Source organism: Meleagris gallopavo, chromosome 15 (genome assembly GCF_905368555.1).
Source record: "Meleagris gallopavo chromosome 15, MGAL_WU_HG_1.1, whole genome shotgun sequence".
NCBI lineage: Eukaryota > Metazoa > Chordata > Aves > Galliformes > Phasianidae > Meleagris > Meleagris gallopavo.
The window spans coordinates 16,487,916-16,506,348 of NC_139418.1; the positions used below are offsets into that span (position 1 = coordinate 16,487,916).

At 40.4% G+C, this 18,433-nt stretch overlaps 1 protein-coding gene across 3 annotated transcripts; it reads left to right on the plus strand.

The window, feature by feature from the left end:
* The first annotated feature begins 431 nt into the window (after positions 1-431).
* RAD50 (RAD50 double strand break repair protein) lies at positions 432-18,433 on the plus strand. 3 transcript variants are annotated; one of them, XM_085236523.1, is made up of 26 exons: positions 432-577; positions 1,122-1,333; positions 1,676-1,759; positions 1,999-2,150; positions 2,773-2,961; positions 3,060-3,264; positions 3,728-3,856; positions 4,091-4,256; positions 4,728-4,921; positions 5,479-5,685; positions 6,430-6,612; positions 6,816-6,973; positions 7,549-7,724; positions 8,193-8,430; positions 9,283-9,472; positions 10,072-10,198; positions 10,446-10,639; positions 10,727-10,837; positions 11,403-11,495; positions 11,579-11,692; positions 12,318-12,445; positions 13,230-13,454; positions 15,958-16,043; positions 16,487-16,629; positions 17,570-17,703; positions 17,961-18,433. In XM_085236523.1, the coding sequence occupies exons 2-26, from the start codon at positions 1,205-1,207 to the stop codon at positions 18,145-18,147; spliced, it is 3,942 nt and encodes a 1,313-aa protein (XP_085092649.1). In that variant the 5' UTR covers positions 432-577; positions 1,122-1,204; the 3' UTR covers positions 18,148-18,433. The 3 variants fall into 3 exon arrangements, with proteins under 3 accessions (XP_085092649.1, XP_085092651.1, XP_085092650.1); XM_085236525.1 differs by having other exon boundaries at positions 2,776-2,961; XM_085236524.1 differs by having other exon boundaries at positions 456-577; positions 1,187-1,333.

The window sequence follows — 18,433 nt, forward strand, 5'->3', positions numbered from 1 at the left end:
TCACTGCAGGCATAGGCACCATCCTTTGGCTCTCTTAATTACAGCAATGAGTGATTCAGCCCACAGCGATGCTGGAGATGGGTCCAGCACGGGGTTGGCATTGGACTGAGCTGCCATTCTGTGCAACTGTGCTGGGATGCACCGGGCCATGACTGAAGGCTGGGAACAGTATAAAAACCCTAAAAAGTGATTATTTTAGAACCGCTTTCAGTTCTTTCAGAAGCGTTAATGTCCCTTTCACCGGGGGATAAAATAGCTGGGTGCCACCGGGCGGCCCTCGGGACTATGGAGAGTGCAGAGGGGACAAAGGGAAGAGGCTGTGCGAGTGGTGAGGAGCAAAGGGGAAGAGTCAAAGGGTTGCGGGGAGCGGAGAGGAGGCACGGGGGTGGGGGTGGAGCAGCGGGAAGAGCAGCGCGGAGCAGCGCGGAGCACAGCGCGCTTTTTGCGCGGCTGCCCGCGCGTGGTCGCCAGGAGGCGCTGTGGAGCACGGGCAGGGCGGGCCTCCGGGGCGGAGCGAGGGAGGCCGCGGTGGCTGCCGGGGCGGCGCGGGGCGTTCGCGGCACGGCGGAGATCGGAGGTGACCGCGTTGTGGGAGCGGGCCGGGGGTGGGGGTGCGTTTAGCCCCAGTGCCGTTTCCCGGCCCGGCTGTGCCGAGCGGCCGTCTCCTCTCCCTGGAAAATGTCCACCCCCGCCGCACGGTGGGGAAGCCCAGCTGCCCGGCGCTGCCCCGCGGGCTTTCTGCAGGAAATGCCCCGGATCGAGCGGGTCTGCGATCAGACTGCGCAAAGACGGGGCGGGGCGGGACGTTCTGAGGAACGAGGCAGCAGGAAAGCATAATAAGCAACAGATATGTAACGAAGGGGGCTGAGATGAGACCTGCTTCTCTGCCGAGCGCTCGCGGGGCTCTGCGTTTTGCTGCCGTTGTCAAATCCCTGCTGGTCCGAGGCCGGGCTGAGCGCTGAGGAGCTCCCAGACCTCCAGCGCCTTCAGCCGTGTGCGCCCCGAGCTGCCGTGAGGCGCACACCGAGCACGCAGTGCCACCTGAGGGATGCTGGCGTCGGGAAAGACCCCTGGCACCGTTAATCCAGCCCTCACCCCGTGCTCGTGTTGTCCTCTTTTAGGGTTATGCCAGCATTTTCCCGAGGCTTCGTTGTGTTTGTGACGTTTGCGTTTCTGATTTTGGAAGGGGGGAAGCTCTGCCGAAATGGCCAAGATTGAGAAAATGAGCATCCTGGGAGTGAGGAGTTTCGGTGTGGAGGACAAAGACAAACAAATTATCACCTTCTTTAATCCCCTGACTATTCTGGTGGGACCCAACGGCGCAGGGAAAACGGTGAGAGCTCTGCTGCCAGCCCTGGGTTCGGCCGAGTCCCACACGGTGCTTTTCTTAGGAAATTGGTGGTGCTGATTAGAATGATTAATCATTAAGGTTGGAAGAGATGGCTGAGGTCATCTGCCCCAACGTTCGCCCCGTCCCCACTGTGCCCCCAAAAACTGCTTCTGCAAAACCATCTTCTCGTGATGCTGAGAAGTGAAATGTGCTGTCTCGTTTCTCCCTCCCCTCTTGTCTAACTTTTATTTGTTACTATTTGGGCTATCGCTGTGTTTTGACTGTTGCCCATCTTTTTTATTCTAAATTGTCGTTCTAATTATGTGCTTCTTTCTGTTCTCTCAGACCATCATCGAGTGCCTTAAATACATCTCCACTGGAGATTTCCCTCCTGGTACCAAAGGAAATTTGTTTGTTCATGACCCAAAGGTAAAAGCCCCAGTGATCAGATTTAGTAGATTTAGTGTGTGTGTAGTCCTCAGTAACATCCCCAGCTGCACTCAGGCTTGTGGTGAAAATAGGGATACTCAAGGATTTGGTAGACATGAGCAGACCATATTATTTCAAGAAAAACAGAACTAGGGGTTTCTAGAAGTTGGCAGGGCTTGCACTTGTTTGGAGGTTGAGAAGAGTTTCTCTTACTCACTCTCTTGTTGTTTCTGCTGAAGGTTGCCAACGAAACAGATGTGAGAGCTCAGATTCGACTGCAGTTTCGAGATGTTAATGGAGAGCTCGTAGCTGTCCAACGATCCATGGTTTGTACCCAGAAAAGCAAGAAAACAGAATTTAAAACACTTGAAGGGGTCATTACCAGAACAAAGTAAGTTTTTTACTGACTTTGGTGTGAAATTTGGTTTGAGAGCTGTATATGTTTATGTATAAAATGAGAAAACTTCACAATGTGTTCTCTGAAGTTGCTGCCTGTGCTCTTAGATGAAAGGTCTGGAGTTCTAGCACTTGATCTATTAGTTGATTCACAATCTCACGTTTGAAAGCCATTGTTTTAAGAACTGCCAACATCTATTGACTTGTGTTTATTTGAGTGTCGTATTACTGATAATATAGATTGAAAGTAGCATTGCAGGGAAGACATAATCTTTACTTCCTGTAGCACCACTTTCAGGTTCAGGGCACGGTCAGCCCGTGTTTAACTCCAGTCTTCGCTATTTAAGAAATGCATTCACTTGCCTTTATCAGAATTGGTTTTGCTCCCTCTGGTGGTTCTGCAGAGCTTTTTGATGTGTAGTACTCTTGACTAGAAACGTTTACTGTAAAGTGCCTATGATTTAAGTGGTAATTACGTACTTTAAAAATTGTTACTCTTAGTAAGCTTTGTAACCAGTACAATGGAAAATGCTTGTAGTGTTGTTGTTGTTCTTAATTAAAAAAAAAAACTTAAAAGGAGTTGCTAATAACTCTGTGGCTTTTCTTTCTGTGCTAAGTAGGCATGGCGAGAAGGTCAGTCTCAGTTCCAAGTGTGCAGAAATTGATCGGGAGATGATCAGTGCCCTCGGCGTTTCCAAGTCAGTGCTTAACAATGTCATTTTCTGCCACCAAGAAGAATCCAACTGGCCATTAAGCGAAGGGAAGGCCCTGAAACAAAAGTTTGATGAGATCTTCTCAGCAACAAGGTTTTTCTCTTTACTGAGGCATAGTTCCGTCCGTCAGTAGTGATGGCTGTGCTGCCAACAGGACCTGACAGTTGTGTGGTTTATTTTTATTTTTTAAGGTATATTAAAGCACTGGAAACCCTCCGTCAAGTACGGCTGAAGCAAGGCATGAAAGTAAAAGAGTGTCAGACAGAACTGAAATACCTAAAACAGAATAAAGAAAAAGCCCAGGAAATCCAGGACAATCTTGCCAACACAGAAGCTCAGCTGTCTGCTTCTAAGGAGAATATAAAATCTATTGAGAGCCAGCTCGACCCCTTAAAGGTGGTTTGTATGTTACTTGCATTAAGATTTTAGTATAAAACAACACATAAGTAAAAAAGAACACAGCAAAATGTCAAAGCCAGAGGGATGTCCTGATTAAAACCATACACATTTATGTTGTTAACTAACCCTGTACTCTGAGCAGAATTAAGCAGCAAACCTCAGATGCTGCTCTGATCTGTATGCAGACATTGGAGGCATGAGAACAGTCTGTGAAATTGTTGTAGCAGCACTGGGGTGGGTTTTTTATGTCTTAATTTAAAAGATCTCTGTTTAATATTTAGCTGTTACCCATAAAACTATTGCGAATTATAACTAAAACTGAATGAAAATTGTTTGGTTTTTTTTTTGTTTGTTTCAAAGTATTTCATAAAACTGGGGGTTTTACACTTCAGAGTACTGTATTGCATAGAACATCATACACCAATGAGATCTCTTACTTGCACCCTTCTTTCCTTTGCAGAGTTCTCTGGCAGCAGTTGAGAAGAATCTCGCAAAAGTAATGTCACTGGACAACGATGTGAAAGCCCTGGAGAGCAGGAGGAGGCAGATGGAAAAGGATAATCAAGATCTGCAACAGAAAATGGAAAAGGTTGCTTTTAAATTCCATGCTGCCATGCTTTTTGCAGAAAAATCAGTCTGCCTTTTGCTACCAAATGAGTTGTGCACCAGATGCTGGTTAGGAACACTTCCATTGCCCAAGTGGCTCACTTGATAATTCTTGGGTACTTCTGTTATTCTAAAACCTTTGTTGGTTTTTGAACATCATAGTGTTGTTTATAAACTCGTGTTTGAAAGCTAACTTTATTTTTTGTTTGGAGAACAGGTTTTTCAAGGAACAGACGAACAGCTCAGGGACAGATACAAGAACCACCAGAGAACAGTGAAGGAAAAGGAGAAGAGGTTATCAGACTGTAAGCGAGAATTAGATAGAGCCTCTAAAGAATGCCAGAGGTTTAACAATGAGAAGTCAGAACTACTTATTGAACGAGGTACGCTGGTCTATAAACCTGTATTTATTTTTGATGTCATTAAGATCTGAAGTAGATTTGATAGAATGCAGGTATTTGGGTAGGACGAAACCCCAGAAATGTGTGTTAGTGCTGGGTCAGTGTGATGTGGGAATCTCACAGGTAACACACCTCAGCATCCTTCCTCTGGGATTTTTAATGTGCACTTGTTCTGAGTTATAGTTACAGCATGCAGTATGTTTGTTCTCAGATGGACCATCTTTTCTAGAAGTACTCAAAGTAGATGATTTCTGGTGGTCAGTTTGGTGATTTTCAGCACATTTTTGCTGTCTGAGCTTGTACATGCTATAAGTTACGAAAATGACTACTAGCCAGTTATGATTATATGCATCTATTCCAACCAAGAAGCATGTGGAAGCCGAATCTGTAATGTTCTTACTGTGGGGGCAGTCAGAGGGCTTTATTCATGATGAGTTTCCTGTTCTCATGAAGGTCGTCTACAGCTGCAAGCAGATCGTCACCAAGAGCACATCAAAGTGAGGGATTCCTTAATTCAGTCTTTGTCAGCACAGCTGGAATTAGATGGCTTTGAGCAGGCACCTTTTAATGACAGACAGATTGCTGTTTTTCATGAGCTATTGAAAGAGAGGCAGAAGAGTGATACAGAAGCTGCAAATCAGTTAATGGTAAGGATTTTGTCATTTTCGGGTTGTGTTATTTTCCATATTGTTGTGTTATTAGTCTGTTGTTAGTCCATATGTGTCTTTATGGCTCTGGGAGAAGGAGTGCTGGGGGAAAGGGGAAAACTGGAGCCTTTTTTTTGTTCTTGTGTTTTTTGTTATGAGGTGTTTGAACCTTTCCACAAAAATTAGTTTTGGAACTAAGAGGGGTCACTGAGTGATCTGAATTGCCAAAGCTAATGAGCAGGCAGCTTTGCAGGTTGGTTTTTCTTCTCAGCAGTCATCTCAAGCAAGCGAGAAAGAATTAGAATAGGCAGTTGGTGAGAAAACAAGCAACTTTGTTTTGAAGTTATCTTCAACGCGGAGTTGCTGTCACAAAACACTACCATTATGACTTTGCATTTTCTTGTGTATAAACATTCCTGTTAAAGTGCTTCAGTATCTGGCTATTTCCATGTCTTGCATTGTTACTGTGGATATTTGCAAACTAGTGTGAAGAAGCAGTTTGAGTGCTGTGTTTTTCATATGAAAAAAATAACGAATGCATTGCTGCTCACTTTCAGAGAGAGTTCACACAGAAAGAAGCAATGAAACAAAAGCAGATTGATGAAATAAGAGATAGGAAGACTGGGTTAGAGAGAACCATTGACCTGAAATCAGACATTCAAAATAAGAGGCAGGCTGAACTGAAGAATGTAAAGTATGAGCTGCGTCAGTTGGAGGGCTCTTCAGACAGAATAGTGGAGTTGGATCAGGAGATCATAAAGACGGTAAGTTAATGTGATTGAAACGTTTGTACAAGTTTGAAATGGAAATGCATGCTTAGAATATTTTGCTTCAGCTCATTGAGTTGTCAGTATTGTAATAACCATGGCTGTGGTATCATTGGATTAGTAGGTATCAGAAGATTTCCATAGTCTTAAATTACTGGCCCAGAGAAATAAGTGCTGTTAGATGTGTTTTTTCCAGATAACTTGCTTATGGAAGAGGCTAGTTGGTTATAAGCATTGCATTTTGTGAAATGTTGTAATTTACTACATTTCAGAACATTGCTGTGCATTTCTTATGAGAGCATCACAGCCTTTATCATTTTGCATGTGTCCTTTGCAAATCTCATATTGATTCTGTACAGCAAATGGTATTGCTGCTGGGCAGTTTTAAAGAATCACAGAATCACAGAATGGCCAGGGTTGGAAGGGACCTCAAGGATCATGAAGCTCCAACCCCCTGCCACATGCAGGGCCACCAACCTCCCCATTTAATACCATCCCAGGCTGCCCAGGGCCCCATCCAACCTGGCCTTGAACACCTCCAGGGATGGACGGGGCATCCACAGCCTCTCTGTGCAGCTGTTCCAGCACCTCACCACTCTCACAGTAAAGAACTTCCCCCTGACATCCAACCTAAATCTTCCCTCCCTCGACTTAAAGAACTTTCCTCTGCTTCCTTTTAGTTAGAATCTTATTGTCTGCTGTGATTGTATAGTTCTTCTGGGCTTTTATTTTTTTATTTAGGAGCATGAGCTGGAGAAAGCTGAGAGGAACAGCAATGTAGAAACTCTGGAACAGGAAGTGCAAACTCTGCAGAATGAGAAAATCAACCTGGACAAAGTTCTTCGGAGGTTGGACCAGGAGATGGAGCAGCTGAATCTACATACCACAACTATTACCCAAATGGAGATGCTGAAGAAAGACAAAGTAATTTTTCTATTGTTTCAAAGGGGAAGTGGCATGACCTTAAGGATCCTCCAGGATATGTGTGTCTTTTTCAGATATTTATCATGATGTTGTGTGTGTAAAACTTCTGTGTGACTTCATGGAAACCACTTCCTCTATGAATACTTGAGTGGCATAAACTTGAACATATGAAAACATTAACTTAAAATTCCTTATTTCTTAAGGCAGACAAAGAGGAGCAGATTAGAAAAGTAAAATTGAGACATTCTGAAGAACTGACACTACTGCTGGGGTATTTCCCAAACAAAAAACAACTTGAAGACTGGCTTCATGGCAAAAGCACTGAGATTAACGAGACAAGGAATAAACATGCCCTGCTAAAGTAGGTAGTAGTTTAATTGATTATGTCTCCAGAAGTATTTATGCAATTATGAATTTAAGTGTTGGGAAGCTTAATATAATTAACGTGTTTGTTACTTTCATTCGTGATTGTTTATAGAGATGTCCTCCAAATGGAAGAAAGCGGCCTGCAAAATGTATGTAATGTCTGGCCAGTATGGTTTGTGTTGGTTAATAAAATCAAGGCATGACATTAGAAGTGAGTCAGAGGCAGCACTAGAAGTAGATGACACAATATTCTAATACACCTTTAATTATTTATGCTGTCCTATCTGAATGAATGTGCTTTGGGGAATAAAATGGTGGCCCTCTGGCTTTCTTACGAGTTGCAGAATGGTTAATAACCACATCGATCCATGTGTGATTGCATCTTCCTGATTTCATTTGATTATATAAAAGAATTTGACATCAACACACTGTGCAGTGATAGACATTAAATTTCCACAGAGCCAAAGAGGCAGAATTTGTAGTCTAAGAACAGTCCATAATTCAGAAGTATGGAACACAAACGTAAGGATGTGTTTCTGTAACGTAAGAGTTTGTGCATTGATGTTCTAGCAAACAACTGGCTTCAGCAGAACAGCAGAAAAATTACATCAGTGCTGAACTAAGAAAAAAAGAAGAACAGTTGTCCAGCTATGAAGCAAAGCTTTTTGATGTTTGTGGAAGCCAAGATTTTGACAGTAACCTGAACAAACTGCAAGATGAGATTGAAAGAAGTTCAAAGCAGCGAGGTAAATTTGCCTGTAGCTCATTTTTGCTCATTTTAAATATAAGCCTTCACAAAATTAAGGAAATATTTGAGCTCTTGAATCTGCCAGGAGTGAAGAGAAGCACAGGGCTCGCAGTGTGGCATTAGATGGCAGTGTGGCACAGTGGGTTAGATGCATAGGGCCTTCTGCTCTCAGAGAAAGCAGTTCCAGAAGAAATGATGGAAGTACTTTCACTGGTAATTACTGAGTAATGGCTGAGGTTTAATAAAATAGAATAATTAGTGTTGGAGAGAACCTCAGGAGAGGTCATCTAGGGCACAGTGCTGAAAGCAGGGACAGCCCTGAATTCAGACCAGCTTACGTAGGGCCATTTTAGTTTCCTGTCTCAGTGATCTGAATGTTATTTTATTTCATTTGTGGTAAATATGTACCTAATTTTGACCTATTATGTACTATATATTCAACATCATCTGTTTCTTTTTAAACCAGCTGTGCTTGCTGGAGCCACTGCAGTTTATTCACAGTTCATTACACAGCTGACAGAGGAGAACCAGTCGTGTTGTCCAGTTTGCCAAAGAGTTTTTCAAACAGAGGCTGAACTGCAAGATGTGATCAGTGATCTGCAGTCAAAGCTGCGTCTCGCCCCAGACAAACTGAAGTCAACAGAGTTTGAGCTTAAAAAAAGAGAGAAAAAACGTGATGAGATGATGGGTCTTAAACCAATTAGGTAAAGTAATTAGCAAATGGTGTTGTTGCAAGCCATTTTCTTTGGAGTTCTTGTTTTTTGATTATTAGAAATTATGTTGACGTCTGGGCAGCTTTATTTTAGGGTTAGGTAATTCATTTAAGAGATAAATATTTTCCCAACAAATCTCTGCTCACCTGGACTGCAATATTAAACTACCTTATAATTTTGGTATTTCTGACCCTTTGATGCTTCTCATGAGAGTGAGACAGAAGTGGTTGTATACTTCCTTTTCGACCAGTCATTTACACTATACAGGAGCAGTTATCCTCCTTGTTTTTTGTCATTCCAATTTAAGATGGACATTTAAGACAGGCTGGTTGTTGTTTCTAAAGATTTCACACCACAACGCCTTAAATAAGTTTCTTAAAAATGCTGAAATGGAAATTGCATTCATAGAATGGGAACTGAACCATTTAATGGGAACATCATCTTTTAATAAAATCTTAATTCTGGGGAAGTCTTGAGGTTTTTTCCTTATCCTAAGATCCAGGTTTGGAGTAAAAGTGGAGGAATTTAGAGTACAAGTAGGTTCCTTGCCAGTGGATAAGAGGCTCTGAATTTGAGATACGTGCAGACCATTACTTTGAATAGATTGAAGAACTTATGCTAGTGAGTAGGCCTTTCCTTCACAAGAGGGCACTCCTGTGCAGTGGATTGTAGGCTCTCTTGTAGCACTTGCTGTACTTACATTAAAAGCCAGGAGAGATTTGCTTGGTTTTGTTTTTAAATCTCACCTGCCTTAGAGGATACTATTTGGGCTAAATTCATATAATAGATTTTGTGGTCTTGAATATCTTGAATTTACGCTGCTGGATTTTTGTTTTATTTAAGGCAAACTGTAGCGGAACTCCAAGAAAGGGACATACCAGACTTGAGGAACAGGCTGCAGACTGTGAACAGGGATTTTGCACGCCTGAAGGGTGAGATAGAAGAACAGGAAACACTTTTGCAAACAGTTCTGTCTGAAAAGGAAGGTGCTAATGCATGTTTGCAGGACATAACTCTCATGGAAAGGTACCAGGTATGTGTTTGTAATTTCTGTCGATACGTAAAGTGACACCTGTTTGCTGCCAAGTGTTTAAGTAGTTATACAAAGAATTTGAGGAGTTACTTTTCAAACACGTAAAAATAGTTTATAAGACAGCATAACAGCTGATCTTGATACTAATCATAGAATCATAGAAGCATTAGGATTGGAAAAGGCCGTTATGACCTTCTATTCCAACCATCAACCCATTGTCCAGTTGTTGACCCATCGTGTCAATCCATCTGTTGTGTTGGCAGAGATGATATAAAACAAGTTAAACAGTTCCCTTGTTGCAGAGACAGGTTGTACGTGTAACTCCTTTGAGGTAGCCTGGGTACTTCAGAAGTCTGCCCATCCTGACTAATTTCCTCTCACCAGTAGGAATGCCAGCTTCCAGCAGCTGTGGGCTAACATAACCTTGTGCTAATGATGTGATGTTGCTCCAGCAAAGGAGATACACTTGAAAGTGCTTTGAGTCATACATGCCTCAAGCTCCCAGGTTGTTTCCGTGTGCCAAAGATTAAAGAAAAGAAAGAAAAACCTGTTGTTAAACACTAATATAGTAATAGCAGCACTTTTCATCTTACTTTCAGACTGATATTAGGGACGTTGAAAGAAAAATTGCTCAGCAGGAGGCTAAGCTGCTAGGGGTCGATTTAAATAGAACTGTTCTGCAAGTAAGCCAAGAGAAACAAGAGAAAAAACACTTGTGGGATACAGGTAGGTCATACAAGTCTGATATTTTTGTATTACAAACAATATTCTGACTTGCTGTCGTTACAGTATAAATTTTAGTTTACTTATTTTATGTTTGGAAATAACCATATTCTAATAGTTCTTGTTTGCTGATTGTGGTTGGGGGAGGCATAACAACTTAATTTGGCGTTGGGTTTCTTATAGAAGGAAGACATAAAATGTCGTTAATAACGTAGTGACCATTTCACTGTGTGTGTGGTTTAATCTGCAGTTACCAGTAAAATTGAGTTAAATCAGAAAATGAAGCAAGAGCAGCAAAATCAAATTCAGGAGCTGAAGAGTACAGTGAATGAACTCAGAGCAGAGAAACTTCAGATTTCCAGCAGCTTGCAGCGTCGTCAGCAACTGGAGGAACAAACAGTGGAATTAACCACTGAAGTTCAGTCCTTATACAGAGAGATCAAGGTAGGACATAATGAGAAACCCTTGTTGGGTCTTGTTGGTCGTTGACAGAATGTGAGAATAAAAAGGGCTTTCTTAACTGCTTTTCAGGAAGCAAAAGAACAGATATTTCCTCTGGATGCAACTTTAGAAAAACTGCAGCAAGACAAGGAGGATCTAATTAATAAAAGGACTGCAAGTAATAAAGAAATACAAGAGAAGGTTTGTTTGCGTTTAACTGGTTGGGTGATAGGATTACATGCTGGTTTTGGGGCATGGGTGATAGGATGCTCGTTTTGGGGCATGGGTGGAAGCCTTGATAGCAAGTTGGCTTTTACGAAACAGCAGGCTATTGCTAATGCTTTTGTTTCCTGGAACTTTAGGGGAAGAAAAGGAGCATAACCAATTGTAATGTAATCTTTGGTGGTCCTACTGAAAGGCTTCTGGGGACCTTTGGCAATATTGAGGGCTCTTAGTGCCACAGGTCACTAATGAGTAGATCTAGGAGGAACAGCAAGAATGGCTGCGAGCTGTCCTTGGTAAGAGGCAAACCTGTCTTTCTCAGGGCAAGTTTCCTCTTGTCTAAGCACAAATGAGTGTTTACCATTTATTTTGGAAAGCAGTAATAAGGAGCATCTGGGTTTCAAAAGTCAGAGTATTTTGTTGGTAAATTAAAGGGGATTACAATAAGAAATTGTGTCTTGCAAATAGCATTAGCCAGTTATCTGTGATGTAAGTCAAACCACTTCTGTGAGCCTGCAATTCATTTCAAATGTTTTCCCTGCAGATGAATGGCATAAAAGAGAAAGTTAAAGATATAAATAAGTACATGAAAGAAATTGAAAGCTATATTCAACAAGGAAAGGAAGAATACAAGAAGGTAACCTAAAAACAATCAATAAAAATCTGCTTTTAAAAGCATTTTTGTATGTAAATAATACACCTCTTTTTTTATTTCTTTAGCAAAAGGAGTGTGAACTCGATGAAGTAAATTCTCAGTTAGCTGCCTGTGAGAAACAGAAGGAAAAGATTAGTAAAGAGATGGAAATTATTCGACAGGATATTGACACTCAAAAAGTAGGTGCACTGTTTTAGAGTGAAGTATACTTTGTGTAGTTGAAGTGATTTCAGTCTGCTGGTGCACCTGAGGTATTTAATGATCTGTTGGTCAGAGTGGCTGCTATGTGGGGCATTAGGCTTAAAGAAAAAAACAAGAAGTCTTGTGATTTATATACACACAAAAAAGTCTCCATCATTTTGTGGTTTTTCTCATTGCAGGTACCAGGGGGTAATTTGCCACTTTGGATTTTGTCACGTGCTTTAAATTCTTGTTTTATGTATTTCCAACTCTGCTTGTGCTCTGTGCAGGAACGGTGCATTCCCTGCTCCGTCTCACGTCTTACCTGTACAACTGAGTTTGGGGGCTACACGATTTTCTCACTTGTATCATTGATTAATATTCACACACGGGATCACTCTTAGGTTTATCTGATAACTATTTTAAGTATCTTTTGAGATTGAAATATGCTGATTTCCACCTGCCCTGTTTCTAGTACAAAATAAGTTCGTACTGTGATAGCTTTCAGTGTTGTCAGTTGATTTGTGCTCAAAGCATGTTGTTGAGTTGTGCAGCCCTCCTACTTTGTAACTGAGAATTTATACACTGAAACTTCATAGAACTTCTTACTTTCTGTGGAAACAGATCCAGGAGAGATGGCTGGAGGATAATCTTACTTTGAGGCAGCGGAATGAAGAGCTAAAAAGAGTTGAAGACGATATAAAACAACTTGTCAAGGAGATGGGAGAAATGAAAGTTCCACAGCTGAAAAAGTAAGCATCTTCAGAACAGAGCAGCATGTTTTGTGTAAGAATTCATTAAGTATCTGAGTGCAGTGTTCACTGTGTTTCAGTGCTTCCTGTGTTGTTAGTGTGTATCTTTCTCCCTGTTCACGTGGACGGCTTCCTCCTTCAGACTCATGCTTGCGTATGATCCCCATGACAACAAAGATGACTTAGTGAAATTATAGAGTTCTGTCTACAAATACGCACATAACCTGTTCCAATCTAAGCCATTGCTTCTAACAATTTCCACTCTTGAGTCCACGTTCAAAAAGCAGCGTGTCTCTGGATGAGGATAGTTTATTTGCAGTCTTCTCAGATAGGTCTCAGCAGGAAAGTCTGTGTTTATTTCTGTAGTTTAATAGCAGCTTACTATTCAGATGATAAACGTTTTTGAGAAGGAATTAACCCCATACAGCTCCTTATGTGCAAACTATTTATTTAGCTTACCCAACTGGTAGGGCACCCAACTGTTCATTGCATTTCTTTTTTCAGTATCCTCATGGAATTCCTGCAATTGTAGCACTTTGGACTTTGAGTGTGATAATTTCCCGTTCAGAATAGTGACTAAAATGTATTTAAGTTCGCTAAAAAGATATTTTTACTTTAAGTATGTCTTAGTTCCAGCAACATTAATGCTGTAATTTTGACTTATAAACTTTATATGTACAAAAGAACGAGCTGATGTCTAAAAGGTGCTACAGATCAGAACCTCGTTCAAAATGTTGTGAGACACTACATACAAAAGACTTACTGATCAGTTGTGATTTGGCAGCGAACAAAAACATTTCGAGGAGAAAATAGAAGCTCTGAAAAGAAACCATCACGTTGCACAGGGCCGACAGCGTGGATTTGAGGAACAGATTGTTCGGTTTAAAAAGGAGCTTCGAGAGTCACAGTTCAAGGATGCAGAGGAAAAGCACAGGGAGATGATGATTGTTATGAGAACAACAGAGCTGGTGAACAAAGATTTGGACATTTATTACAAGGCCCTCGATAAGTAAGTATTGTTGTGTGAGGTTAGTTCTTGTATTTTGTGTAGTTTTCATTACCACCGATAGCCTTGATGCAAAAGCAGCTTGCAGTATCAAACTTCCTAAGAAAACTTTTCAAAACAGTAAATTGTCGCAACTCTTTGAGGTGTTTAATTATTTCCATTAATAAATTAATATATTTAATCATTGAATCATAGAATGACCTGGGTTGAAAAGGACCGTAGTGATCATCTGGTTTCAACCACCCTGCTATGTGAAGATAGCAAGCTGTACACTGATGTGTTACTTCCATTGTTTTTGCTTTTATCCTAAATAACCAATTGCTGTAGCCTTCCTTTTTTTTGCTTTCTGAAGAAAACTGATTCTTGAAAGCAAAGTGAATGAATGAAAATGTGCTACAGACTGCACAGGTTTGTTAGAATCTGGGAACTGTAATGTATACAGTGTTCAGAAGTGCATTGGTGATGTTAACTGGAGTTTAATGTAGATTTAGGTAAGTTCAGTGATCGTTGTAGTTTTATTCTCAGTAGGACTCTTTGAGTACTGCTTGTACATCTTAGGACTCGTATTTGCATTACAGCAATTCAAGTTGAGAGAGGCAGTAGGGAAATGAGCCCAATGACACATTTGTGCCTTCTGTGCTGAAATCCTGGCATGAAATAATCTTTTGCTCTGCTGCCTCTGGTGATCGGAAGATTTCTAGACAGTAAACACATTCACCTTCATTTTTAAATGAAAACTGATGGTAAAGCCAGGAACCCTCAGGCTGTTCCTCTGTCCCTATTGCTTTCTAGTTGTTTTTCCCACTTGAAGGCGTTTTTAGGAAGCTTTTGTAAGCGTGTGTCCCAGCACTGCTGATTCTGGTCATACCATACCTTAAATACCATCTGCCGCATAGATTTCTTGTTCCCCATGATCTTCTTCACAGGTAAACATTTGTGTTTGCATTAAAGAATATTGCAATACAGAGGTGAGGCTTGGTTTTGTTTTTTACCCTTTTCCAGTGTGGGTGGTTTTCTACTTATATCAGAGAAAGCAAAGATGAAAAGAAATGCAACCTGCATTGGATGGAAAGTGTAGTGAACTTTGTGATTGTTCCTGCTTCCCCTGGAAGCTTGTTTCATGCTTTTGGACTGACTGACCAAAAATAGCATCTCTAACACTGCAAACAAAGAGAAAGTAAAATATACAGCCCCCTGAGAAATAAAAAAAAAGTTTCCATGTTGAAAAGAAGTGACTGAGAAGAGTTGATAAAGGTTTCTTAAGTCTTGCATAGCGTAGAGAAGGGGCAGAGGAAATGATTGTGAAAGTTCCGACAGCAGTTTGACATACAAGGTAGAGCATCTTCTGGCCACACAGAATAAAGCCTTGCAACACAGAGTTCCAAGTTGGAGGATAAGCTAAATGCAGTCATGAAGATTGTAGTTCAGTCTCAAAGGCTGTTGAACAGTGGGGTATTGAGGAGCTCTGTTTTAATCAGCATTAATGATAAAATAAATAAATGTATTTAGCATTTGAATGTAAACCATTCCAAAATTGATTCTGTGAAGATGTAAGCTGTTCAGAGCGTTTATAATTCCTTCCTTTCAGCTTAAATGGAAATGCAATCCAAGAATTTCCCTTTTAGAATTCAGACTCTTTTTTGTGTAGTATCAAACCATCTATTGTTTCTATTTAAGGCAAAACAGGAAGGCAGACTTGTAATTTCAAGAAAAATAGATAAGCATCACTTATTGGTAATCGTCTGAAAAATCAGTGAGACGAAATGTTAACTCTAATGGCCAGAGATTGAAAGCTGTACATGTAGCTGGGAAAAAATGACATTTGTGTGTTCTCTTATGCTATCTATTGATCTTTATTGATTTAATATTTAGAGGTTTTTAATAGATGCTGGTGGAGAATGCATTCTTGGATTTAATCAAGTAAATAATAGAACATGCTTTTTCTTCCTTCAGACTTACTAATCCTCTTAGAGTCGAGACTTCAGTATTCCTCAGAACAGGTAGAAGTGATTCCTGTAAGAGGGGAAGTGGGAAAAGTACGTGTAAAAAGTCAATTTCAGAATTACTTTTGAATGCAGACCTGTTTTTTTGGAAAGAAACTGCATCAAGCAAGCAAGCTTTTTTTTTTCTTTTTTTTTTTTTTTTCATTAAAAGCACTGCATTTAAAAGTCTGCATTAGAAAAGTGGCATCGTGTCCTTTTTTGAATGTTTTCCTAAGGAATCAGCTATTACTGGACGGAAGACTTGTTGATAACACTAGTCGGGGAAATAAAACATTTTAAATTATATCCTGTGCTACTCTCGCTGCTGAAGAGAAAGGTAGCTCTAGTCAAGACACCCATTTAGCTAATTAATTGTACATTTCTGCATTCAAAGTGAATGAGTTGTTAATATACTCTTAGTGAAAGTATTCAGAGAACGGAAAGGGAGCTTTTCCCTTCTCCTGTAGTCCATAGCAGTTCACAGTGGCTTGTATCAAAATTTGTGGTTTTATGTTCTTCTATAGAGCCATAATGACATTTCATAGCATGAAGATGCAAGAAATCAACAAAATAATCCGCGACCTTTGGCGAAGTACCTACAGAGGACAAGGTGTGTATCTGTGGTGTTGTCCATGTGGATCTGCTTTATACTTAGCACTGCATGCTGAAAATTGTTTCTTCGAACTGTTGAAAATCCAGGAGGTGATAGGGTTGGTTCCATTCGGAAGGCTGTGTCTGTTGGTTACCACTGTTGTGTCATTCTTATTACACATTCCGTAGTTAGCTCTGTGATAAATGGAGGTAATTTTTCCTTTTTCTGTGTCTTTCAAAGTTGAGGTTTCTTTGAGCCAGGGAAACTGCTGTCAAATTCTCACCTTTATTTCTTCAATTTAAAAACAAAAATCATTTCAAAGTATCATCTATTGGTGGGAGTTACGAGTAGATCTGTATAGCTTCTGTATGCCATAGCTCTCAATTTAATATAATTCAGCCATTTAATGATACGGCATTTTTAAAGATTTTTAACAATGGAAAAACTGTCTCCATTTTCAGATATTGAATATATAGAAATTCGTTCTGATGCAGATGAAAACGTTTCGGCATCTGATAAAAGAAGAAGTTACAATTACAGAGTGGTGATGATAAAGGGAGATACGGCGCTGGATATGCGAGGAAGGTGCAGTGCTGGGCAAAAGGTAATGTCTGTCTGTGTGAGTTAATTTGGCATGGTTACTTTTCCCTGTCCAGATGGTATTAACAGCCACAGAAAACGAAACCGAGGAATGCAGCAAAACAGTGCACAGCCTTTTATAATGCATACAGCAGTAACATCTTGAAAAGGTATTCTGTGAAGAGATGTGATGGTGTTGTTTCTCGAATGTGAAAAATGCTGTCAGGTTCTCACCTGCGTGTAGAAATGTATTTGTTTTGAAAATTCTATACTAATGTCAGCGGGAATCCAAAACTTCTTATAGAACATCACAGTAGGCAAAAAATGCATCTTCTCCTTAGGCAGTTATGCTAAAATGTTATGTAAATGAGAGTGAAACTTGTTCACGGTGTCTTAGCTGATATTCTGAGAATCTTTCTTTGATCGTGAGCAGTGATGACAGCAGTTGTGATGTTTGGAAAGTATTTTTGCTAGCCCTGTTTCCATCAAGCGTTCTGTGATTTTCACTAATTCATGGGAGCTAATAAAAACATGATGAGGTCTGATAATACCAGACTAATATGTGAGGTGTTAAATAGTACCATCTTCAGTTTTAGTAAGGAGTCGTGAGGTCAGTAGTTCAAACTGAGTGATGCAGATTTCCACCCTCCTTGCACTATTGGGATGAAGCTTCAGCAGAGAGAAGAGGTAGTGCTGATGGCAGTGCTGAAGCATCCCTAATTCCAGTATCTCCAGGACTTTGATTATTTCACTTCTCTCCTGTTTTCCAATAGTACTTTGTAGAATGGACCTTTCAATTCAAACTTCAAGTTTTAATGTAGTTTTTCAATAACTAATTAGCTCACAAATTTATAGTAACTGTCAGTACGTTGTTATGTGAACTTAAGCCACAGTGTGTCGTGGCATTAAAAATAGGATGTTACACATGGGTTCTCTATGAACACTGAGATTTTTTGGTTCCTTAGGTACTTGCTTCTCTTATCATCCGTCTCGCTCTGGCAGAAACGTTCTGCCTCAACTGTGGCATATTGGCACTGGATGAGCCTACCACCAATCTTGATCGAGAAAATATAGAATCTCTTGCACACGCCCTTGTGGAGTAAGTAATCTCTTCTTGTGAGGCTTGGACACTTTTCAGATTTTAGTAACACTCAGCAGAAGTAAATTGTATGTCTTTGTTGACATAGGCAGAGCAGTAACATTAGATTCCCTTTTCTTTACTTGGAAGAGGACAAATATTTCTTGTGTAATTTGGGGGCGGTTTGTTGCTTTTATGTGTAGGTTTTCTTAACGTGAGTGAAAATAGTACTAAAACTAGAATGTGATACATGTGCACTGAATAACTTGTCTTTGTAGGATAATAAAAAGCCGCTCACGACAACGGAACTTTCAGCTCCTGGTGATAACCCACGATGAAGATTTTGTGGAACTCCTCAGCCGTTCTGAATATGTGGAAACCTTCTACAGGATCAAGAAGAACATTGATCAGTGCTCTGAGATCATGAAGTGCAGCGTCAGCTCCCTTGGCTCATATGTTCATTAATGGTTTTTTTTTTGGTAAATGTATGTTACAGATTGGCTTACAGAGCTCAGAGGAAGGCATCTGAAAATACTGTATCTTCATATCAGGTGGTATGGTGAAGGTTTTAGCTGGTGTCTGAAACTATTATGCTTTTAAACTTAGTATCTTTGTGTGCATTTCTACACCTGGTTTGAATGTCATCGTTATTTGGTGGAATGTAATGAATACGAAGTAGCTACCTTTTAGATACATTTTATGCTTTAAAAGTGAAAATAAAGTATTGGTGGTCTTTGTCTATGTCCTGGAA